The 21591-nt window shown below is 43.1% G+C and overlaps 1 protein-coding gene across 3 annotated transcripts in view; it reads left to right on the plus strand.

The window, feature by feature from the left end:
• The window catches only part of BACH2 (BTB domain and CNC homolog 2), a 349262-nt gene that overhangs the window by 256363 nt on the left and 71308 nt on the right, over positions 1–21591 (plus strand). For 2 of the 3 annotated variants that reach the window (XM_084779400.1, XM_084779401.1), the window contains one exon: positions 5368–5622. In XM_084779400.1, the coding sequence (XP_084635526.1) occupies positions 5380–5622 (243 nt within the window). In that variant the 5' untranslated portion in view covers positions 5368–5379. Of the gene's footprint in view, positions 1–5367; positions 5623–21591 lie in introns of those variants that run through there. The other variant, XM_084779402.1, reaches the window with a different exon arrangement.

Consider the following 21591-nt stretch of genomic DNA (forward strand, 5'->3'; position numbering starts at 1 on the left):
GCTGAAACTGACCTCGAACTCATAGTGATCCACTCTCCTCTGCCTCCCTGAGTGCTGAGATTACAGGAGTGAACCACTATGCTTGGCTACAAAACATTTTTAAGTGAGCAGGGCATTTCTGAACTGGTAGACAACTTTTAATTGACAAGTCTTGGGCCATGCTAAGGAAAGTAGTGGATAGACAGCAAAAATATTTAGCAAAAACACTTCAGTAATTGAAGGTCGAAGTGTCTTCAGATTTGAAAACTCCACACCCACAGACCCAGGCTGGGATTCTGAGAGCAGGTTCTTAATGGAAGCAATCCAAGTGAAAAGATGTGAAATAGGAAGAAACTTCATCACCACAGCAAAAGCATCTGTGAACCACCTGTTGCTAACATAGTACATCCCGGTGAGATGGGAACTGTTTCTCCCTTAATGTCAGCAAAGCAAGGAGTTCATTTCTTGTCACCTCTGCTCACTGTTAGACTAGAGGCGCTGGCAACAAATTCCAGAACAAAAATACATAAAGCATCCAGGTTAAAAAGGAGTTAACGCTTTTGTTTACAGATCACATGCTCTTCACTGTAGAAATTTTGTAGACACTTCAAGAAAATGCTATGGGAATTTGTAAGCAAGTTAGGCAAGGTTTCAGGATGTAAAGTCATTATACAAAATCATTTCTTGATACTAGGGATGTAACTTAGTGGTAGAATTCCAGCAAGAGGCCCTGAGTTTGATCACCAGTACTGAAAATATTGTCAAAGAAGAGTCAACAGTTAATACTTTAAAATAATATTTGAATACTTAGGTATACATCTTTGAAAATATATTAATACACAGCACAAAGAAAATATCTTGCTTTTGACACCAAAAGCACAATTTTTTTAAGTTACAAAATTGGGTTTTAGCAAGTGAAAACTTTGACAATAACAATTAAAAGAAGGTAAGCAATAGACGACTGGAGAAAATATTAACATAAGGGACTGTGGAGAGCAGTAAGAGCGCTCAAAAATTCCGCAGGAAACAGACAACCTGATTCAAAATGGGAGGAGTCCAGCATGGCCTCATGTATCTTCCTAGCACATGTGAGGCAGAGGTAGAGAGATCTAGAGTTGAAAGGTAGTCGGGCTAAAGCCAGACCCCGCCTCAAGAGTTAAACATAAAAAGTAAATGGTATTTGACCACATCCCCTGGATGGGGAGGCCTGGTGGCACTCAGAGGAAGGACAGCAGGTTACCAAGAAGAGACTTGATACCCTATGAGCATATACAGGGGGAGGAAGTCCCCCTCAGTCACAGTCATAGAGGAGGGGAAAATGGGAGGGAGGGAGGAATGGGAGGATACAAGGGAGGGGATAACAATTGAGATGTAATATGAATTAATTAATGAAAAAATGAAAAAAAAAAAGAAGTAAATGGGCAAAGAATCCGATTGGCAATGACCAACAGGCACAGGAAAGCACTTGGCATCTTCAGCCATTACAGACGGCTAGCCAAAACCACAGCAGGTATCACAGGGCAGCTACAAGGATACACAGAGTTACAGAGACTGGCCAAGCCAATTGCTGGCAAAGATGTCAGAAGCCAAATGCTCACACACTCCTAGGGAAAGGTAAGATGCATGGTACAACCATGTGAGAAAACAGTGGCATTTTCTTAACAGCTTAAACTTGCGCGTGCGCTGCGATCCATCCACTCTCAGTGGATCCTTACCCAGGAGACACTCGAGTACCTGCCCATGTGAGCATAAGCACTGATGTTCACAGAAGCTTTATTTATAGTGATCCCAAATTGGAAACAACCCAAATATACATCGGTAGATATGAGCGGCTTAAAATTTGAACTATATACATACAGTAAATACAATTCAGTAGTAGCATAACAAATTTTTTAAATTTAATTTTTAGTTAGCATGCAAAATAAAAAGATTTTCCCTGTGGTATTTACTTTTTAATATTTTATTGAAATATTCATACTATGTATCTTTATCATACTCACTGTCACTCTTTCTATTAACTCCTTGCAAATCCACTTCTTCTTCCCTCCCTCCCAAACCATGCGTGTTATCTCTCCCACCTCCCCCCCTTTTAGCTAGCCCACCAAATTCAATTTCTGCTGCCCATTGTCTCATGCTGTATGGCCATCTATTGGAACTTCCAGTGGGCTTACCAGAGGCCGCACCATTAAAGAAAATTGCTTTTCCCTACCCAAGAACTCATCAACTGCCCATAGCTCATTTATGGGGGGGGGGGGTTATGAACCCCTTCTTTCTCTATGCTAGAGTTTTGCCTGGCTTGGTCTTATGCAGGCAACCACAGCTGCTGTGAGTTCATGAGGATGTTGGTCCTGCCATGTCCTGAAGACACTGGTTTGCCCTGATTCTCCCCAACTTCTGTCCCTTAGAATCTTTCCGTCCCCCTTCCGCAGTCATCCCTGAGTTTTTCAGGGGATGTAACATAGTTGCCGCATTTGTTCTGAGCACTCCGTGACTCTTATTCTCTGTAGTACTTGGATCAATTGTCAGTTTCTGTATTTAGCCACCATCACTGAAACTTCTCTGATGAGGTCTGAGCACTGCACTGCTGCACAGGGAGAGAGATGAGAATTTAGGATGCAGTTCATTTGGCACAGTAACAGTAGTAGGCTCACCCTGGAGCCTAGGCGATCCCTAACAGTACCAGGCAATTGCTTGCCCCCTGAACAACAGGACTTACTTAAATCCAAAGGCAGAAAGTGGTTGGCTACTCCTTAATATTTGTGCCACTATTGCACCCATGGGTGTATCTTGCCATGCCAGTTATTATTGTAGTTCACAGGGTTCACGGATTGTTGATGACCTTTTCTTCCAGCAGCCTACATAGCACCTTCCAGTACTATGAAAGCTAGGCAGCTGGGAGAAAACTTTATGGTTCAGTACCAAGTTGATTTCCTCATGTCCTGTGACAAGTCTGTGTGGTGTTGTCAGCAATAAGGTTTTACTATCAAGCTCTGGTGAGCAGTCGAGACCAATAACAATATCCTGTATTGTTTTAGGGGTATCTGGGACACCTCTAGCCAACCTCTTGAGGGAGGATGTCCCACAGCTGATACTAGACTTTTTATTTAGCATCTTATGGCTTCGAGGAGGAGTGTGGTCTCCTATGTGGGGGTACCTCCAGTTAAATATGTTTGTATGTTTATATATTTAGGAAGCCATATAAAACAGATTTTCATGTGACTTTTTAAAACATCCTTAGTGTTAATTATCCCCACCCTCCCATCTCTCTCTTTACTTAAACCTCCCTCCTTAATACAATGGTATTTTCATACATTTATGTCATATACTTTGCTCATGTTTGGTCCCACTGTCCTCACCTGTCCTTCCTTCCCCCACCACCTGTCCTTCCTTACCCCACCACTTCCGTCCAAATAGTTCCTCTTCTGTTTTCATGTTATATACATATATATGTATGTATTGTATTGTATATATGTGTGTCTAATTCTAGATTCTGCATATGAAAAAAAATGAGATTTTTTTTACCTTCCCCTATTGTTTTATCTTGTTCCCTTTTAATATATACCTATTCTAATTTCATGCTGAAATATAGATTCTGCATTTATGAGAAAATATGCAACATTTGTCTTTCCAAGTCTGACGAATTTCACTTTCTAGTTCCACACCTTTTCTTTAAAGCAGAATAAAACTCTATTGTATATGTGTACCACGTTTTCTTTATTCATTAGTTTGGATATTGGATCTGGACTTGACATTTCCCAACTACTTCAGTAGTGCTGTGGTAAGCACAGACGCGTGAGTGTCTCTACAGCTCGCCAACATAGACTCCTTCAGGTGTATACCCAGGAGTTGTGCCTTTGGATCATACAAGGAGTCCAGGTTTAGCTTTCTTCACACACCGCTGTGCTGGTTTCCATAATGGCCACACTAGTTTACATTCTTAGCAAACGGATGTACGGAGGAACAAATCTTTTCTATATCCAACAGCATGAAAAGAAGATAAAAATAATTATTCTGAGTAAGATCATTCAGACAGAATAATACATTATTTCATTCAGTGTAACTCCAAAAGAGGCAAACGTGTTGTCAGAAAGCTGAGCAGTGGCTGCAGGGCTGCTGAGAGGTGTAAAGGCTGCAGCAGACTCTGGATGATGGTGGTTCATCTTGATTGCATGGGTGGCTTCTCAGTTGTGTACATACGTCAAAACGGCAATCGCATACTCCAAATGGTGCAGCATCCAACACTAAAGCTGTTTTGAGGATTTTGTTGTTGGTGCTGGTGGTGTTTGTTGTTGTTGGTGGTGATGGTGTTGTGTTGTTTGGGAGCTTTTGTTGTTTTGTTTCTTGTAACAGGGTTTCTGTGGGTAGCCTTGGCTGTCGTGGACTCACTTTGTAGACCAGGCTGGCCTCGAACTCACAAAGATCCAGCTGCCTGTGCCTTCCTGAGTGCTGGGATTTTAGGTGTGTGCCACCATGCCCAGCACCACCCCGAACATTTCCAATCTCATCTGTTTTCAAAAGTAAGAGAAAAACAGAAGAAAGAAGGACTTGCTAGTGGGATTTGTGCTAGTGACAAACATTTCTGAAAACCCAGCCTTTGGTTGAGTTTTGGGTGGTGCATTTGAAGATTACTCCCAGGGTACTATTTAAAGCAAAGATGTTTTTGTAAAGATAATCTTACCTTGTATCTTCTCTCATGGTTCTTATTGCAATATTGTTTCCTTAAAGATACTCATTGAATCCTCTGGGATAATTACAGTACAATTCCATATATGAGACCAGAGTGACCGCTATGTTGTATTGCTCACACTCTGCCATGAAGGGTAGAAGATGGGTAGACTAACAGGCTGCATCTGCACTCTGGTGCGCATATAGTTGAGTGCATTCATTAAATCACATCTCATGATTAAATATTTAGTCTACTTAACATTGTTGCCAAATTTCAGCTTAGGAACTTGCATGTACTTCATCAAAACAGCATTTCAAAATACTTCAAAGTGATTTGTTCTCTTTTAACACAAATCTCAGGTCGTAATCCAACTATTTATATATACAAGTTCCATTTTACCCTCCTAACGAAGTCAAAATTGTCCAGTGCTAAGGCGTTCTGTTAAAAGGTATGGGGTTGGATGCTCCAGTGGAGCAATTGGGTAGCGGGCAGTTCTTATAGAAAAAAAGAAAATGCAGGGTAGAGACATGCAGTGAGTGGGAGCAAAGCAATAGGTTGCAGCCTTCCAGATGACTCTGTTATGCCAACTCAGAATGACTGCGCCACTTAGCGATCCTGTTCCTCTCTGCCAGGCTCATGGCAGGGGCACTAGGAGGTATGGTGGTCTTCTCTACCTTCTCTACCACTCTAAGGGACACTGACCCAGCCTTTCTTTCTTCCAGGGTTTGAACGGCATGTCTGTGGATGAGAAGTCTGACTCCCCCATGTATGTGTATGAGTCCACAGTCCACTGTGCCAACATCCTCCTGGGCCTCAATGACCAGCGGAAGAAGGACATTCTCTGTGATGTGACGCTGATTGTGGAGAGGAAGGAGTTCCGAGCCCACCGGGCTGTGCTGGCTGCCTGCAGTGAATACTTCTGGCAAGCACTAGTCGGACAGACAAAAGATGACTTGGTGGTCAGCTTGCCTGAAGAGGTACAGTTACTTGGTGTGTTGGTGGGGTTGTTAGAGGAGGTTTGTTGACTTAATTAAAAAAGAAAACTGGCAAAGAAAGAGGTGGAAATTACACTTGCACTGTGACGCGTGATGTCCACGTCACCCACATATGTTGGCTTGCAGCATAATCAGTTTCTATTTGATACACTTGAAGCCCCAGAGGCACGAATACAAAGTGAGTGTGCTTCTTTAAGGGAACTGAGCCTCACCTGGGGCCCAAGGCCTCACAGTTTCTGGTTCACTTAAACTTCGGGTTTTGAATAGACTGATGCAGTCCTCTGAGTAGGATTTGAATCACTGCTATTTCTTCTCTTTCAAATGGATCACTAGATTTCCCCTGAGAATAAAACAGCGAAAGAATTCACAGGACCTTACTTACTTAGGAGAAAAGCAAAGCAACCAGCAATTCTCGCCATTAATGCAGTGAGATTCTAAGAAGTGTAAATTTGCTTTTCTCATCAGTATTGAAAATATCCCCCACTCGGGTTTCTTAGCTGCTTCGGTGAGGACAGTCATTTTGGTACTTTGGGGACATGAATAGCTGGGCCTGTTCCGTACAGAGATGACAGTCAGGTGGTTTGAGAGGCAGGGACCCGAAAGATGGGCTTCACAATGGCGAACCATTAAGCTGGCCACACTTCAGATTACCCCATGTTCTTAGAGGACTGACTGGGGATGATTCCAGCATCCTTGAGCTCTGTGTGCAGCACAGAGTACAGCTCCAGAGCCTCCAGCAGCCATTTGCAAGCCGTGCGCTGCAACAACCTGCAGAGCCGCAGCTCACATCCACGACCTTGCAAATGAGATCCGGGGTCAGTTTGCAGCTTCTTCTCAGCAGAGAAGTCAAAGACCAAAGACATAAAGCGTTGAAGATTACAACTACCCCTGAGTTCTAGGATCACTAACACAGGTGCCTCAGAGACGCAGCAATAGTATTAATGAGCCAGTGGTTACATGTAAAACTGGGAGCAGTACAGAGCACCCATACTACCAAAACTCATTGGAATCTAACATGAAAGGAACAGACGAGAAGGGGCTGGAGATGCCGCTCAGGGGTAGAGCACCTGCCTCGCGTCTTCAACCCCCAGCACTAAAAACAAAGTGTGTCCGGTGGAAAAGACACCACATTCCAGTTTCTCATTAGACAGCATTTGTGACTACCTGCACAGGGCAGAAGAATGGCCAGCTGATGAGCTACTTAAGTTTGAAATATTGTCACACTAGGCACCCTCTCACAGTCACCATCAGCTCCTCCGTTCCCCTTTCTCATACTTCTGTGTGAGAAGGACGAGAGTAAATCTTTCAAAGATGAAGTAGCCAGGGTCAGGTCACAGGGCAGACTGTTTGGTAACTAGTAACAAGAACAGACAGAGCAGTGCAACAGCTGCTGAGGTGTGGTCCCGAGCAAGGTGGCCGTTCCCCGCCTGCTCTAAAAGGAGGCACAGCAATCAGTAAGTTGCCACTAGGATTGATTGAGATAATAAATGTACAGCTGTGAGCCCATTCAGCAGCAGACATCGGTCAGACACAGGTCTGTCTTCTCTGCATGGGAGTAAGAACACCTTCCTTACTTATTCCAACTCTTGGATTCTCTGGAAATAGTTACAAAACTATTATTCGAAGTAGTCTCGGAGGAGGTGACGTGCAATGTTATTTGCTATTGTTTTATCTTTGAGAGTTGTTTCATATGTGTATTATGACTTTCCAAAAATCAGATGTTACAATATATACACAGGTGAAAATCATACTTTATGCAATGAGTCTTTTCTCAATGACTATGTTAGCCCTGCCTCATACTTCCTAGAATGTAAGGCCCTAAGCCCAAGCCTGTTCCCAGTTATAACTTGGATCTTGGTCTACTTAATCTCTCTGAGCCATGCTATTTGTTTGTTTGTTTTATTTGTTTGGTTGGGGTTGTTTGTTGGTTTTAGGGTTTTTGGCTTTGTTTTCTGACACAGGGTTTCTCTATATAGCCTCCACTGTCTTAGATCAGTCTGGCCTCGAACTCACAGAGATCTGCCTGCCTCTGCCTACTAAGTTCTGAGCCAGGTTCTTACTTTTAAGAATGCCTAAAAACTGAAGCCTTTAAATTATATATCAAAATACAATGCCTGACCAGTAAAATGTAATGGAAGCCAGGGTATAAACAAATGTTACAAAGTCTGAAGTTTCTTCTCAAATCAAATGCTTGATACAGATGCTCACACCTATACAAAGTAAGAGCCGTGGGCATCCAGCTTTTTGGTTGCATTAAGAGTTAAGAATGAATTGGCTATGTATTGGTCTTGTTGCTTCTAGCCCTATAAAGTGAATGCTGTCCATAAAGTCCCTATACCATCTACATCCATGCTACCTCCAAGCTCAGCTTTCTGTCTCTGGAAAAATACTAAAATATACAACTTGAGGCAGAAGAATTCTTTTGGCTCACTGAATCAGTCCATAATCACTTAGTTCTGTCATTTCTGGCCCTTGGGTGACACTGAGCACCATGGTGGAAGTGCATGTGGAGTAAAGTTGCTCACTTCATAATGGCCAGGAAGCAGAAAGGTAGACAAAGGACCAAGACATATACACCCTCCAAGGTGGCCCCAGTGACATTCTTCCTCCAACTAGATCCTACCTGCTATAGTTTCCATTCCCCTGCTGTAGTCTACTCAGTTGAGTCTCCATCTACCCATGGGTTAAATTCATTGATGAGTTTAGACCCTCGTGATCCCTCTGGACATGCTGCATCAGAGACCACACCTTCAATTGTGCTTTGGGGCCATATCAGACTTAAACTATTAAAACCGTCTCATTGGTGTTTCTGGAATCTTCTGGTATAAGGAGATACAGTTATTTCCCCCTTAATTAACATGAATTTATGTTAATAGCAACACAGCTCTTGTGTCTTTCTAGTGTGCCTTAGTCACTTTTTTATTGCTGTGAAGAGGCAGCATGACAAAGGCAGCTCTTATGGATGAAATCATTTCATTGGGGGCTTGCTTCCAGTTTTAGGCGTTTAGTCCATTATTCATCATGGCAGCATGCAGGCAGGCACTGGAGCTAGAGCTGAGAGCTACACTGTGATCAATAGGCCATGGAGTGGGGAGGGATTGAGACCTTTACGCCCACCTCTGGTGACACACTTCCTCCAGCAAGTCCATACCTCCCAATCCTTCTAATCCTTTCAAACACTGCCACTCTCTGCTGACTAAGCGGTCAAAGACATGAGCCTATGGAGGCCGTTCTTATTCAAAGCACCACACAGTAGGACCTGTAAATGCGCTCCAGTGGCATTTCCCTTTGTGAATCTCTGATTGTTCCAAAGCCCGCCTTGGAGAGCCTCCTCCTCTGCTCAGAACACATGTCCATGGTCCCATGTACTAGGCATCATCGTCTTGCTGCTTGCTGAGTGCACACTGAAGAGTCCTTGTAGCCTCACACTTAGCTCAGTGAATCTGAATGAAAAGACAAATAAATATACACCACTCTAGAAAGTAATTGCTGGAAATTAACTGGTATTTGAGTCCAATAAGAAGAAGAATTAGATTCGTTCCCTAGAACTTCTCCTAATTCTGTCACTGAATTTGAATAAACGTCTAGCCTTCCCTCGCCCTTGCTCACACTTGCCACACCTCCACACACCAGACAGCCAACACTGTTGTGGCTCTGTCTGAGAATTCTCCTTTGAATTAGGAAAGTTCCTGAAGCAGACTGCAACCCTGCCCCTCCCCACTTCTATCAACTTAAGCCAAACTCAGCTCTTATCTCCAACTGCCATCCAGACCTACATAGCCCTGACTCATGATTGCCAGCAAATAAGAGCAATTCACAGTTTCTAAACTCAACACGCACACGCACACACGGGGAGTGGGGGGGCGGCGGGGTGGGGTAGTAGTTCTGTTCCGTAATTGAACAGATCATATATCGATGTGACTGTGCTTTGTGCTGACAGAAGAAACTGTGGCTCATGTTCCAGACATCACAGGCAAGGCCTCTCACTACTCATTAGATACAGGTAGCTCAGCAGGCAGCTCCTCAACTGTGGTCGTGGAGAGTATTTTGGGCTGGATGTTCACCATGGAGGCCACACAGTCCTGAGGTTCAGTCCATGTCTGTGGCGTGCAGGCGATAGGAATGGCTGCGTGTCCTCAGAAGGGGTGTGTACACCACCCTTTTAGAGAAGTCTGCTGGGCTCCCTCAAGGAATGGAGATGAACTGTTGCCTGCCAATTACTCTATTAGTACCGCCACCTTTTTTTTTTTTTTAATTAATCTTGTATCTTGTGTCCTTCAAGCTCAAACAGAGAAAGGATGATTTGGGAGGTAGAAATGAAGATAGCCTTTCAGGTGGACTAACATTTTTCTCAAAGGTTTGTTTTTTTTTATTTATTTATGTGTATGCTGCATATACATCTACATGAGTTTATATGCACCATATGCATGCTGGTGTGCACAGAGGCCAGGCATGCTGAGTCCCCTGGAAGTGGAGTTTTAGGCAGTTGTGAGGCACCTGATGTAAGTACTGAAAACTGAGCCCAGGTCCTTTGGGAGAATAGCCAATGCTCATAACTGCTGAGCCATCTCCAGTCTCATAACCATATGTTTAGCTCTTACAAATATCTTAGACTTGTGCTAGTCTGTTAACTATTTTATTCGCTTTACATCTCAATGATAGCACCATCTCTCCTCTCCTCCCAGTCCTACCCTCCCTCCCAGTCACCTCCTCCCTCCCTCTTCTCCCTATCCTCCCTCCCCTACTCCTCAGAAAAGAGGAGCCCCTCCCCTCCATCAACCAACCCCAGCACATCAAGTCACACGAGGACTGAGCACATCCTCTTCCTGTGTGGCCTGGCAAGGCAGCCCTGCTGGGGTTAGGGGGTGGTGGTGAAGTGATCAAAAGCAGGCAACAGAGTCCATGTCAGATAATGCTCCCCCACCCTCGATCCCCTTACTAAAGGACCCGCATGCCTGTTGTCTACATTTGTGTAGGGGGCGTAGGTCCAATCCATGCATGGTCCTTAGTTGATGCTTCAGTCTCCACAAAGCACCCTTGGGCCCTGGTTAGTTGGCTCTGTTAGTCTTCTCGTGGAGCTCCTATCCCTTCCAGATCTTTCTATCCTTCCCCCAACTCTTCCACGAGACTCCCTGTGCTCTGCCCACTGTGAGTCTCAGCATCTATTTCAATCCACTCTTGGTTGGAACTTCTCAGAGGACAGCTATGCTAAGCTTCTGTCTGCAAACATGGCAGAATATCATTAATAGTGTCAGGGGTTGGTTCTCTCCCAGGGCGTGGGTCTCAGTTTGGCCCAGGCATTGGTTGGACATTTCCCTAAATTTCTCTTCTGTTTTTATCCCTGCACCTCTTGTAGGCAGGGTAAATTTTGGGTCAAGGTTTTTTGTGGGTGGGTTGGTGTTCCCTTCCCTCCACTGAGAGTCCTATGTAGTTAGAGGGTGTTCTCTTCTGTCTGCATGACACCTGCTACTAGGACTCTCAGCTAGGGTCACCTCCATATCTTCTCAGGAGCCTACTGTCATAGGCCTCCAACTTGTCACAGAGATGCCTCCACCCCGGTTTTCCCTCTCTCTGCCAGCCCTCTGTCCTTTGTCGCACCCCCTCCCCTCTCCCCTCAGGTCTGATCTCCACCCTCATTTCTTTCCACACTCTGTGCCCTACCGTTTTCCTTCCCTTCAACCATTTCCACTGTTAACTCTTACCCCTCAAAAACTTGGGACGATTTTTTCTCTCATTGTCAAAAAAGAAAAAATGAGGAAAAGATCTGGGCATGGTAGTGCACACCTTTAACTTCAGCATGCTTTAATTTCTTGAGGCAGAGGTAAGCAGATTTCTGTGAGTTCAAGGCTAAGACAGGTAGGACTAAATAGTGAGACCCTGTCTCAAAAGAGATAAACCTGTGACCCAAAAGGACTATGGAGAAAAGATACCTGTTGAGTCCTGTCCCAGGGTGTGCTGAGGCTCATCCTTGGTGGTGATGCTAAGCACAGAGGCCACATCGAGCTCATGATGCCTTCCCCCTCAGGCAGCTTTTATAGAACTATAAAAGTTATTAATGTCTCTAGGGTGGTTTAGGACCCTCAAAGAAGCAGTAAGACGCCCATAGCTATGTTTGCATGGTCCTTGCCATATGTAATGTCATGAAAGGCTTAGAACTAAAGCTTCAGGCTGTGTGAGGCTGTAGAGGAAGAGGAAGTTCTGAGGGACATAGTGGGCACCACAAGGGAGAACGGCAAAACATTCACCCACCCCTGAGCACACAGCCAGACCTTCCAACTCCCCAGGCCACCACCACTTTTCCTGAAAAAACCATAAAAGCAAGATTTACACACTGGGAAGCCACTGGACAGAGCACAAGCTGGACTTCATGTCCATCCAGGTGTGATGGCTTGGGCAGTCAACCTCCTTGGACCTTTTCCTCATAGGTTTATCCATTCATTAAACAAACATCTGTCCAGGTCCTGTTGTGCACCAGGAAGAACTATTCTGGCGCTGGATGAACCTCACTCACAACCCAGCAGGGAGACAGTCAGTAGATATTAAATGTGCTTTGTCAGATGCCATTGCGGAAAATGAAACAGAGGAGCGGGGCCCGTGGAATGCCATGTCACAGGTGTTGAGATTTTTAAGCAGGAAAGTCAAGATGGAGGATCAGCCATGTTGACACTTGGAGAGTGGGTGGCTGAGTGAGTGAGGAGTTAGTGAGTGGCCGAGTGAGTTGAGGAGTTAGTGAGTGGCCGAGTGAGTTGGGGAGTTAGTGAGTGGCCGAGTGAGTGGGGGAAGCATGGGGAGTAACGAGGAAGGGTCCAATAGCTGAAGCAGTTCCAAGTACCTGGCACAGAACCGGAAAGAGGAAAAGGTGGAATGGTGCCACACTACTTGTCTGTCAGAGAGGTGATGAAGCCAGCTGTCATCCTGCAAAACACCTGACCTCCACACAGGGAAGCCACTGGAGAGTTTCACAAGAGACTGCTGATGATTGTGTGCATGTACATAGACTGAAAGGGGCCAAGGGGAGAACAGAGTAGAAGTAGACACCGGCGTAGCTAAGACACAACGTGGGGACTCTGCTGGTAGCAGGGAGGGATGTCAGTACCGGGCTCTGTTCTAAACATGGAGCTTGAGGATTTCCGTACAGTTGGATATAAGATAGGAGATAAGGAAAGGAGGAAAGGATAAATAGGTAACTCCGCAGGTAATGAAAGAATAGTGCTACTGTTAGCTGAGATCAGTCGAGACTGCCGAGCAAGTTTGTGGATGCAGAGGGTTGGTCAGGAGGGAGAGTCCTCTGTGTATGTATGAAGTTTGAGACGCCTGCTGACATTCAAGTAGACGTGTGTCATGGCCAGTTTTATGTGCCCATGAAATTGATGGGCAAAGTCTAGCCTGGAGTTAGGAATTTGAACATCAGAGTATTAAAGGCCACCCAACTATGTTGATGCTGCTTATAATTTCACTGAGCACTTGGCAGGCACATGCCGTAGAAGCAAAAAGTAAACCCACCTGTGTTCCACAGAAAAAGAAAGGCTAATTTCACCTGACTGTAAGGTTGTTCAAGTTAAAACAAACAGAGAACTGGCCCAGAAGCTGGGGGGAAATAGTTTTTCTGTTAAGTAGGAAGACTCCAGCACGCTTGCACATATGGCCATCAGTGCTTAGCACACCCGCTTTTCCATTCTTTCCTAGAGAAAGAAAGAAAGAAAGAAAAAAAGAAAAAAAGAAAAAAGAAAGAGAGAAAGCTACAACTGGTAACCAAATAGATAGGCCATGTCCTTAAGCATAGCCAGTGGCGTGACGAGGAACTAGTTTGTCCGTCCTGGTCTGAGACTGCTAAAAATCGGTCTTCATTCTTCTCGCCTTTTCCCATCAGTGTAGCTGGTGTGCAAGACCTTCCTGAAGCTGAAGCCCAAAACCCTGAGTCGCTGTTGGAGGACAGCCATCTGGCTCAAATCACTAATTTATTTTTTTACCATTTCATATGCATATACAATGTGTTCTAATTGTATTCACCTCATTACCCTCTAATCCCTCTTCTTTTCCCTGTGAACATAACTAGCCCCCCAATAGCTACACCCTCGAAGACAATACCCCCCACTCCACCACAGCAGCAACCCTTAACAGTCATTGTCTCCTCAGAAAGAGTGGAGCCTCATAAAACCTCCTCTAGTCATGATGAAATGTTGGAGAGGCCACTCCTGTGTAGGTTTCCATTGGCCATGTGGTATCCGATGGCAACACTTGCTAACATGCTTCCTCGTCCTCCATTGGCCATGTCCTATCAGATGGCAACATTTCCTAACATGCTTCCTTGTCCTGTTGGCCATGTCCCATCCTATGACAACACTTCCTAACATGCTTCCTTGTCCTGTTGGTCATGTCCTATCCGATGACAACACTTCCTAACATGCTTCCTTGTCCTGTTGGTCATGTCCTATCCGATGACAACACTTCCTAACATGCTTCCTTGTCCTTGATTGGCCATGTGGTATCTGGATGGCAACACTTCCTAACATGCTTCCTCGTCCTCTGTTGGCCATGTCCCATCCTATGACAACACTTCCTAACATGCTTCCTCTAGCACTTACATTCTTTCTGCTCCCTCTTCCCCTACATTCCTTGAGTCTCCAGGGGTTAGGTTAGGTGTCCCATTAAAAGCTATGCAGTCATTTGTCACTTACCCTCCACCTTTGACCACATGAGAATACTGCATTAGCAGATGCCTTCTCCAAAATGGAGCCTCTCTTTTTCCTCAGATCACATTCTGACATGAGTAAGAATTGGACTTCTGTGTGAAGCCATTAAAATCTAGTGTTTTTGTTAGGGAAGGTGGAGCAGACCTGTAGCCATCATTTAAGCCCAGCTAGGCAATAGTGAGACGTCCGTCTCAAAAAAAAGAAAGGAAGAAAGAACTCGATGTTTGCTTTGTAATTAAAATGGAGCTAACCAATTCCAATACTCAAGCTAGTGGAAAATTTCCAGAAGAAAAAAAAAAAGAAAACTTGATTGTGTCCCTGGGTGCACAGGAGAGGATGGAGTCTACCGACCAAGGGACAGACTCAACTTTGCAAAGTATACCCTTCTCGGAGGTGGGGTGCATGAGGCTGATCAGTCTGTGAAGTCCGACCCTACGTTTTAGCTCTCTGATTCTTGAAATTTCCTAAGTGCTTGCTGGAAGGAGAGAAAAGTCTGGCTAGAAACTGGGGTGAGATGCTTGGGTTGGGGAGCAGGAAAAGATTATGGAAACGGGAGGCAAGCTGTTCAGAAAAGGAAAGAACCGTAAGACTCCGGAAAAGGTACCAGTGCAAGTCTGGGGCTCGTTTTTGTCAGCAAGAAGATGCCTTGCATGTTCACAGGAGATGGTAGCTGAAGAGCCTAGGGGACAGTGGGTACACCATAACCTAGAACATAGGCAGAGTGCGCAAGATGCGGACAGATCATGACTCCTTAACTATTTCAGGGTTTATAGTCCTGAGAGAATAATTTCATTTAATGACCTCAATTTCAGTATGAGTGTGCAGAGAGTTGCAATGCTAGATCCCAGTTTGACAGGCAGGTTGCCACTCAGATTAATGAAACGTGATATGTTCAACTTCTTGGAAGGCTGGTGCTATAGAAACAGTAGGTGTTATTATTCCCATAAAAGGAAAGAACAGTCCTCTCTGGTGAGATGGCTCTTAGCTCAGAATCCTCATTAAAAGCTGTGGTGCAATTTTCCAAGCTGCATTAGTGAGACTTGGCAGCGGATGAAAAAAAAAAAAAAAGCAAATAAATAAGAAGGCAAACTATTCCAAGCAATGACTTACAGGCAAGTAGGAAGCTTCTGAGCGCTAGAATCAAGCGCTGATAATTCCGAAATGCCTGAAGGCAGAGTTTATTTATAGTAAGGCAAAGGTGACTTCCAGCCCTGAAACTGGGGCCTTGGTCTCAGTGGGGGTGAAGCAGGAGCGCAGGCCATTGTGATTCTCTCTCCGGAGGCTGGAGGATGATGCTGACAGCAGGGAGGGAAGTCCAGGGTGGACAGCCACCACGGCAACAGCTAATTTTAAATGAGACACATAAGCTGTTTTCAAACCTGTTGCTTTTTTTTTTTTAAATCCTGAGGCTAGTGAATCCTATTTAAAGAAACATTCAGAAACATGTTCTTCTTTCAGCATAGTGGCAGGCCTTGAATATACCAAAAACCAAGACCCATATAAAAAGTATTTTTAAGTGACCTGATTTCAGAGGCATTTGTAAAGATTCTTTTCATTATACCTGTTTATCCTTAATATAAAATGACTACTTTGATCAACATATGATATGAATTTGTAACGTGGCCTTTAACCATAGAGCTGTTCAGATTAATTTGTAAAATAATTTGTGTATTTGTTCCTTCTTAAACCTTTCTTTATGTACGAACAAAATATCCCTTACATTTCTTCCTTTCTCCTATAATGGAAACTCTTAGCTGTTTCAATTAAAAGTAATAACAGCTTTTAAGACAAAGTTCAGAGCTATAAAGTTCCTCGCTTGATCAGTAATCATAACTATTATTTTGTCATATTTAATCATAGGACCCAAGCCTCTAACAGAGTATTTAATTAAACTTTTAATTCATGATAAGAAGTTAAATAGCACTTGAGAGAGTTTTTTAAAATTATTTCACTTCGCAACCAGATTTAAAAAAAAAAAAAGGTGTGATAAAGAGACAGCATGGCTGGCAGCCAGGGAATTGTGGGTCATGTCAACAAGAGCTGGCAACAAGCCACTGTCCAATTAGCATGGCTTCATGGCTGCCGAGTAATCACTCCTGAGTGGATGGGTGAGTCACTCATGATGCAATGGCACTCGATCCAGTGCTGCTTAGAATAGCTGTCTTATTCCCTAGTATTGCCTGTCCTGCCTTGCCAATGAAAGTGCTGGCCGTTTAGGCTAAAAGCCGAGTGGAAGAGAAGATTATATTATGTATCTTATTTCTCTTTTCTTCCTGAAAACTGAGATTGCAGTTAAATGGGGAAAGCATGGTAGGATTTTTGAAGGGAGTCACAAGAAAGCACAATTTCTACACAGAAATACTCAAAGTTGGAGTCCTGGAGCCAGTTTTTGTTCTGCCATTTCTTTGGCAATTTTAACATCTGGCACAAGTTGGAGGATATCAGTAGAGTTACCTAATAATCTTAATGGATTCACATTCCATTCAAAACTTGGAATGTCACCAGACTGCTTCAGGTTTCGGCTCCATTGTAAGGATGTTCCCGGCGTTTCTGGTGGGTGACTAGTCATAAACAGAAAGGCTTTGAAAGGCATCCTTCCTACGGTGCGAACACCTGGGATCTTGGTTGGTTGGGTATGGTGTAAGCCAGGAAATTAATTGAGGAATTTCTAAATAAAATGTATGATATCCAAGCATGAAATGATGCATGGTTGTCAGTTTAAAAAGAAAGCGATTTCAGTTCTTAGGAGCACAGGAGGGTCATAGACTGTGTGCACTCATAGGCTAATGCCAAGCATTTCAGTTACTTGTCTTAGTTCTTAACCAAATCCTGGCCACAGAAAGGATCAGGTTGGTTTGGGTTGAGAATTGGAGCAGTTGTGTATTGGCATTCTTGGTTTCCTATTACCCCAGAAGTGATCCTTCTGTCCCCATTAACTTGGTACACGTAGTAAAATTCATCACTTTGCCATAGAATTCTGAAGTATGTTGACAGCCTCTCTAACTGACATTGTACCACTCTGAAGGTAGCTAGCGATACTGTGTACTTATACTAACTGAGATGGACTTGCACCACAGCCTGGGGAAGGCTGGGTGTGAAAAAAGTTAATGCATTCAGCACCCTGGGTGGGTTGGAGCCAAGCCTCCAACACAAGCACATTTTTTGACTGACTGGCAGCAAAGAGAAATACAACTGTTCCTAACCAAGCCAAAACGTTGGCCCGAGGGTGAAGGAAAGTGCTGGGCTATAGCCAATGGAAGGCTCCCGAGTTTAGAGAAAATCTAAAAGGGATGGAGGTCAGCCACAAGCTTCCACCTTGTTAAAGTAACCACTCTTTAATTTAATATTTTCCTTATAAAAGATGGTACTAAATATCACTACTACTCATGTTTCCTTTTTACTTCTAAGCCATCTTTTTCTTTCCATTGACTTTTTTTATTATTCTTTATATACAAAACCAAATGATGTATTATTCTCCCTAAAAGTGAGAGAGATGGCAATCTTCCTGAAAGCAGCATCAGCAGACAGAGCTGAATGAGACAAAGCAGATTCACATGCACAATGGCTACACTGGTGTGTCAGGCCATGTGGCTACACTGGTGTGTCCAGCCAGGCTGTGCGGACAAGTCAAAGGGAATGTGTATGGGTCATGAACCCAGCAGGCACACGGCCTGGGTTGAGTCCTCAACAGCAATAAAGCGAGTGGGTGGGTGGGTGCCATGCGTGCATGCGTGCATACGTGGGTGTGAAGGATGTGTCTAAAGAGCTCCTCTGGTGTCTTATAAATTCTTGTTTTGCTCATTTCTGAAAGAGGAGGGTGGAGAAGGAGGAGCATTGCTAAAAGGGAAGGACATGAGCTGCTAGCTGGCCTCAAGGTCCTCACTGTGACCATGGGAAGGGAGCTAACATTTGTATTGTCATTCTTTCTTGCCAAGTTCTTTGGACTGCATGGGGAAAGTCTTTGTGTCTCTTGCATCTTCAAGTGAACCTACAAACTAAACTGTGCCTGCAAATAAGATGACAGAAAGATTACAAACATGTCTCACCAATATTTGGGATGAGATAAAATCCTATCTTCAAAAAATACAGATACTTCGACTCCTCCCTTTCTTACGTTTACCCCCTTTACCTCTTTCAGCTGTCTTATTGCTCTAGCTAGGACTTCAAGTAAACCAAACATTAAAGCCACAAAGTAAGCGGAGAGTAAACAAATCTCCTTGTTTTGTTCCTGATTTTACTGGAAAGGCTTGAGTTTGTCTGTTTATGATGATGTCAGCTGTGGACTCCCTATGAAATACCTGTATTATGCTGAGACATGTACCCATATTCTCCCTGAGACTTTTATCATGAAGGGGTGTTGGATTTTGTCAAAGGCCTTCTATGCGTCTGATGTGTGGCTTCTGCCCCTTAGTCTCTTCAGTTGCTGGACTATGTTGATTGACTTACACATGTCGAACATCTCTGCATCTCTAGGCTGAATGCTACTTGATCGTGACTGATAATCTTTTGATTGTGTTCTTGGATTCACTTTGCAAGTATTTTCAAAAGATTTTTCATCTCTGTTCATCAGAAATATTGGCTGATAATTTTCTTTTCTTGTCTAGTCTTGTCGGGTTTTGGTATCTGGGTAACAATGGCTTTGTAAAAAGAATTTGAAAATGTTCCTTTTTTAAATTTATTTAGTCACTTTTCAGCCTGATTCCAGCCCCCTCCCTTCTCTCCTCCCTGTCCCACCATCACTCCCCTACCCTGTGACCTTTAATGCAAGTTCTTCATGTTGTAGTGGCCCCCAATCACAAAATTTTGTTTGTTGCTACTTCTTAACTGTAATTTGCTACTGTTATGAACTGTAATGTGAATATTTGTAATTTCTGATGTGTAGGTGATGCCTGAAAAAGGGTCGTTGGACCTCAAAGGGGTCTCGACACACATGTTGAGAATCACTGATTTAGAGTTAATTATTTCCTCTTAGTTTAATTTTGGTAGGCTGTATATATCTAGAAATTAATTTCTTTTATTTTCCAACTTGATACAAGATAGATTTTTTAAATTCATTTTTATGATTCTCCGACTTTTTTCCATATCTTTCACAATGTCTTCCTTTATCATTTCTTTCATTTTTTGGTTTGGCCAAAAGTTTATCAATCTCCTTAATCTTTTCAAAGTACCAACTCTTTGTTTCATTGATTTTTTTCTATTGTTTTCTTCAATTTTGTTTAATTTATTTCAACCATAATTTTAATTATCTCTTCCTGCCTGTTCTTTTTTAGTGTTCTTGTTTTTCTAGGACCATCGGGTACATCATTACGTTATTAGTTTAAGGTCTGAATTTTTTTCATGTAGGCACATAGTGCTAAAACCTTACTCTTATGACTGCTTTCATTGTGTCCCATGGATTTTGGTACATTTTGTTTTTATTTTATAATTTAAAAATTACAAGAATTTTTTAACTCCTTCATTATCTCCTCTATCCAATTTTGGTTCCATTTTATATTGTTCAGCTTCCATTAATTTATATACTTTCTGGTTTTCTTTTGTTATTGATATTCATCTTTAATCCATAGTGATCAGATAGAATACAGGATGTGATTTCAATTTTCCTGTATTTGTTGAGGCTTACTTTGTATCCTAATACTTGGTACATATTGGAGATAATTTCATGCTGCTGAGCAAAACATATATCCCTTATTGTTTGAGTGGGATGTTCTTTGAGATCTGTTAGGCCCATTTGTTATGATGTCATTTCGTTCTAAAGTCTCTCTAACTTTTTTCCAAATGAAATGTCTATTGATGAGATAGGGTTATTGAAATCACCCACTACCACTGTGTTGACATAGGTCAGTCTTCATTTATAAGTCTAACAGTGTTTCTTTTGTGAAATTGGGCACTCCTGTGTTTGATACATGTTTAGGGTTGTAATATCCTGCTGTTGGATTTTTCCTTTAGTGAGTATTAAGTGTCCCTCCTTACCTCTTTTGACTGGTTTTGGTTTGAATTCAGTTTTGACAGACAGTATAACAGCTACACCTGTTCGCTTCCTGGTTCCATTTTTTTAGAATACTCTTTTCCACCTTGTACTCTGAGGTATTGTCTATTGTGGATCATGAGGTGTGTTTCTTAAAGGCAACAAAAAGATGGATCCGATTTCTGATCCAATCTGTTAGTTCAGGTCTCTTTGCTGGCTATTTGAAGCCATTAATATTGAGTTATCATTAAACAATGTTAATTAATTGCCAATAGAGACATGAAAAGTGTATGTATACAAAGAATAAATAAGTGAAATTTGGTAAACACTAGTATAACACCAAGGCAACTCACAGTACACATCCTTCGTCCGTCTCTCCCTTCCCGACTTCTTCCTTGACCCCTTCAGTCACAAGGGAAAAGTCAGACTGTCCAAAGAAGTATCTGAAGCAGATGTGAGGAAAGTCTGACTTCAGCTTCTGCCACCACCCCACCCCCAGCTATGGTCAGGGTTGATTCAGTTGATATGGCCAGCTAGAAAGTGGCCATCACACTGGTCCACATGTATCCCTCCCAAAGCCGCACATTCATTCTAAGAGGACTCCATTCCCTGATAGTGGACCAGTCTATAGTCAAGGATATATGAGTAGGTACACTCTCCTGATAGAACCTCCAAAGAAGCTCCAAGGATCTGACTATCTTCATGCTAAACCAGGCATTGATTAATTTCTGCGTCACCCCTAATGGTTTAACTGGTGTCGGTGTCTTGTAGTATAAATGTTTATGAAATGCACATTATCTCTAGTATATAACTTGATCTCTTAACACTTTTAGAAGTAATTTCCAATTGAAAAAAGTGAGGAAGAAAAAAAACACTGTGAAAAAGCAGCAAAACAAATCTAGAGACATTCTGCAAAACAAGCAGCCTGATTCCCACAGTAAATCAGAGACATAGAAATGGGTCTGGCCAGATAAAACAGTATGTAAGAGCCTCAGACATTAGAAACAGTAACTAGTGCTATGATGATGGCTGGGTTGGACATAGCAGTTATAAAAGGCATTATGGGAGCACTGGAAAAAACTCAAATATGATCTGAGTATTAGATAAGAGGTCATGAGGGGACAGGGTTCAATGAGGAGCAATAACATGTTCAGTATGAGCTCGGTCCGATTAGAAACTACAGGTCTGAGTGGGTGCATGTGTGCACAAGGGAGGACCCAGAAGGACATGCTAAGTGTCAACAGTGGTGAAATGCTGAATAGTGGGGAAACAATGGATGGCTTTTTTATCTGC

This window comes from Acomys minous (assembly GCF_964271855.1).
Source record: "Acomys minous genome assembly, chromosome: 1".
NCBI lineage: Eukaryota > Metazoa > Chordata > Mammalia > Rodentia > Muridae > Acomys > Acomys minous.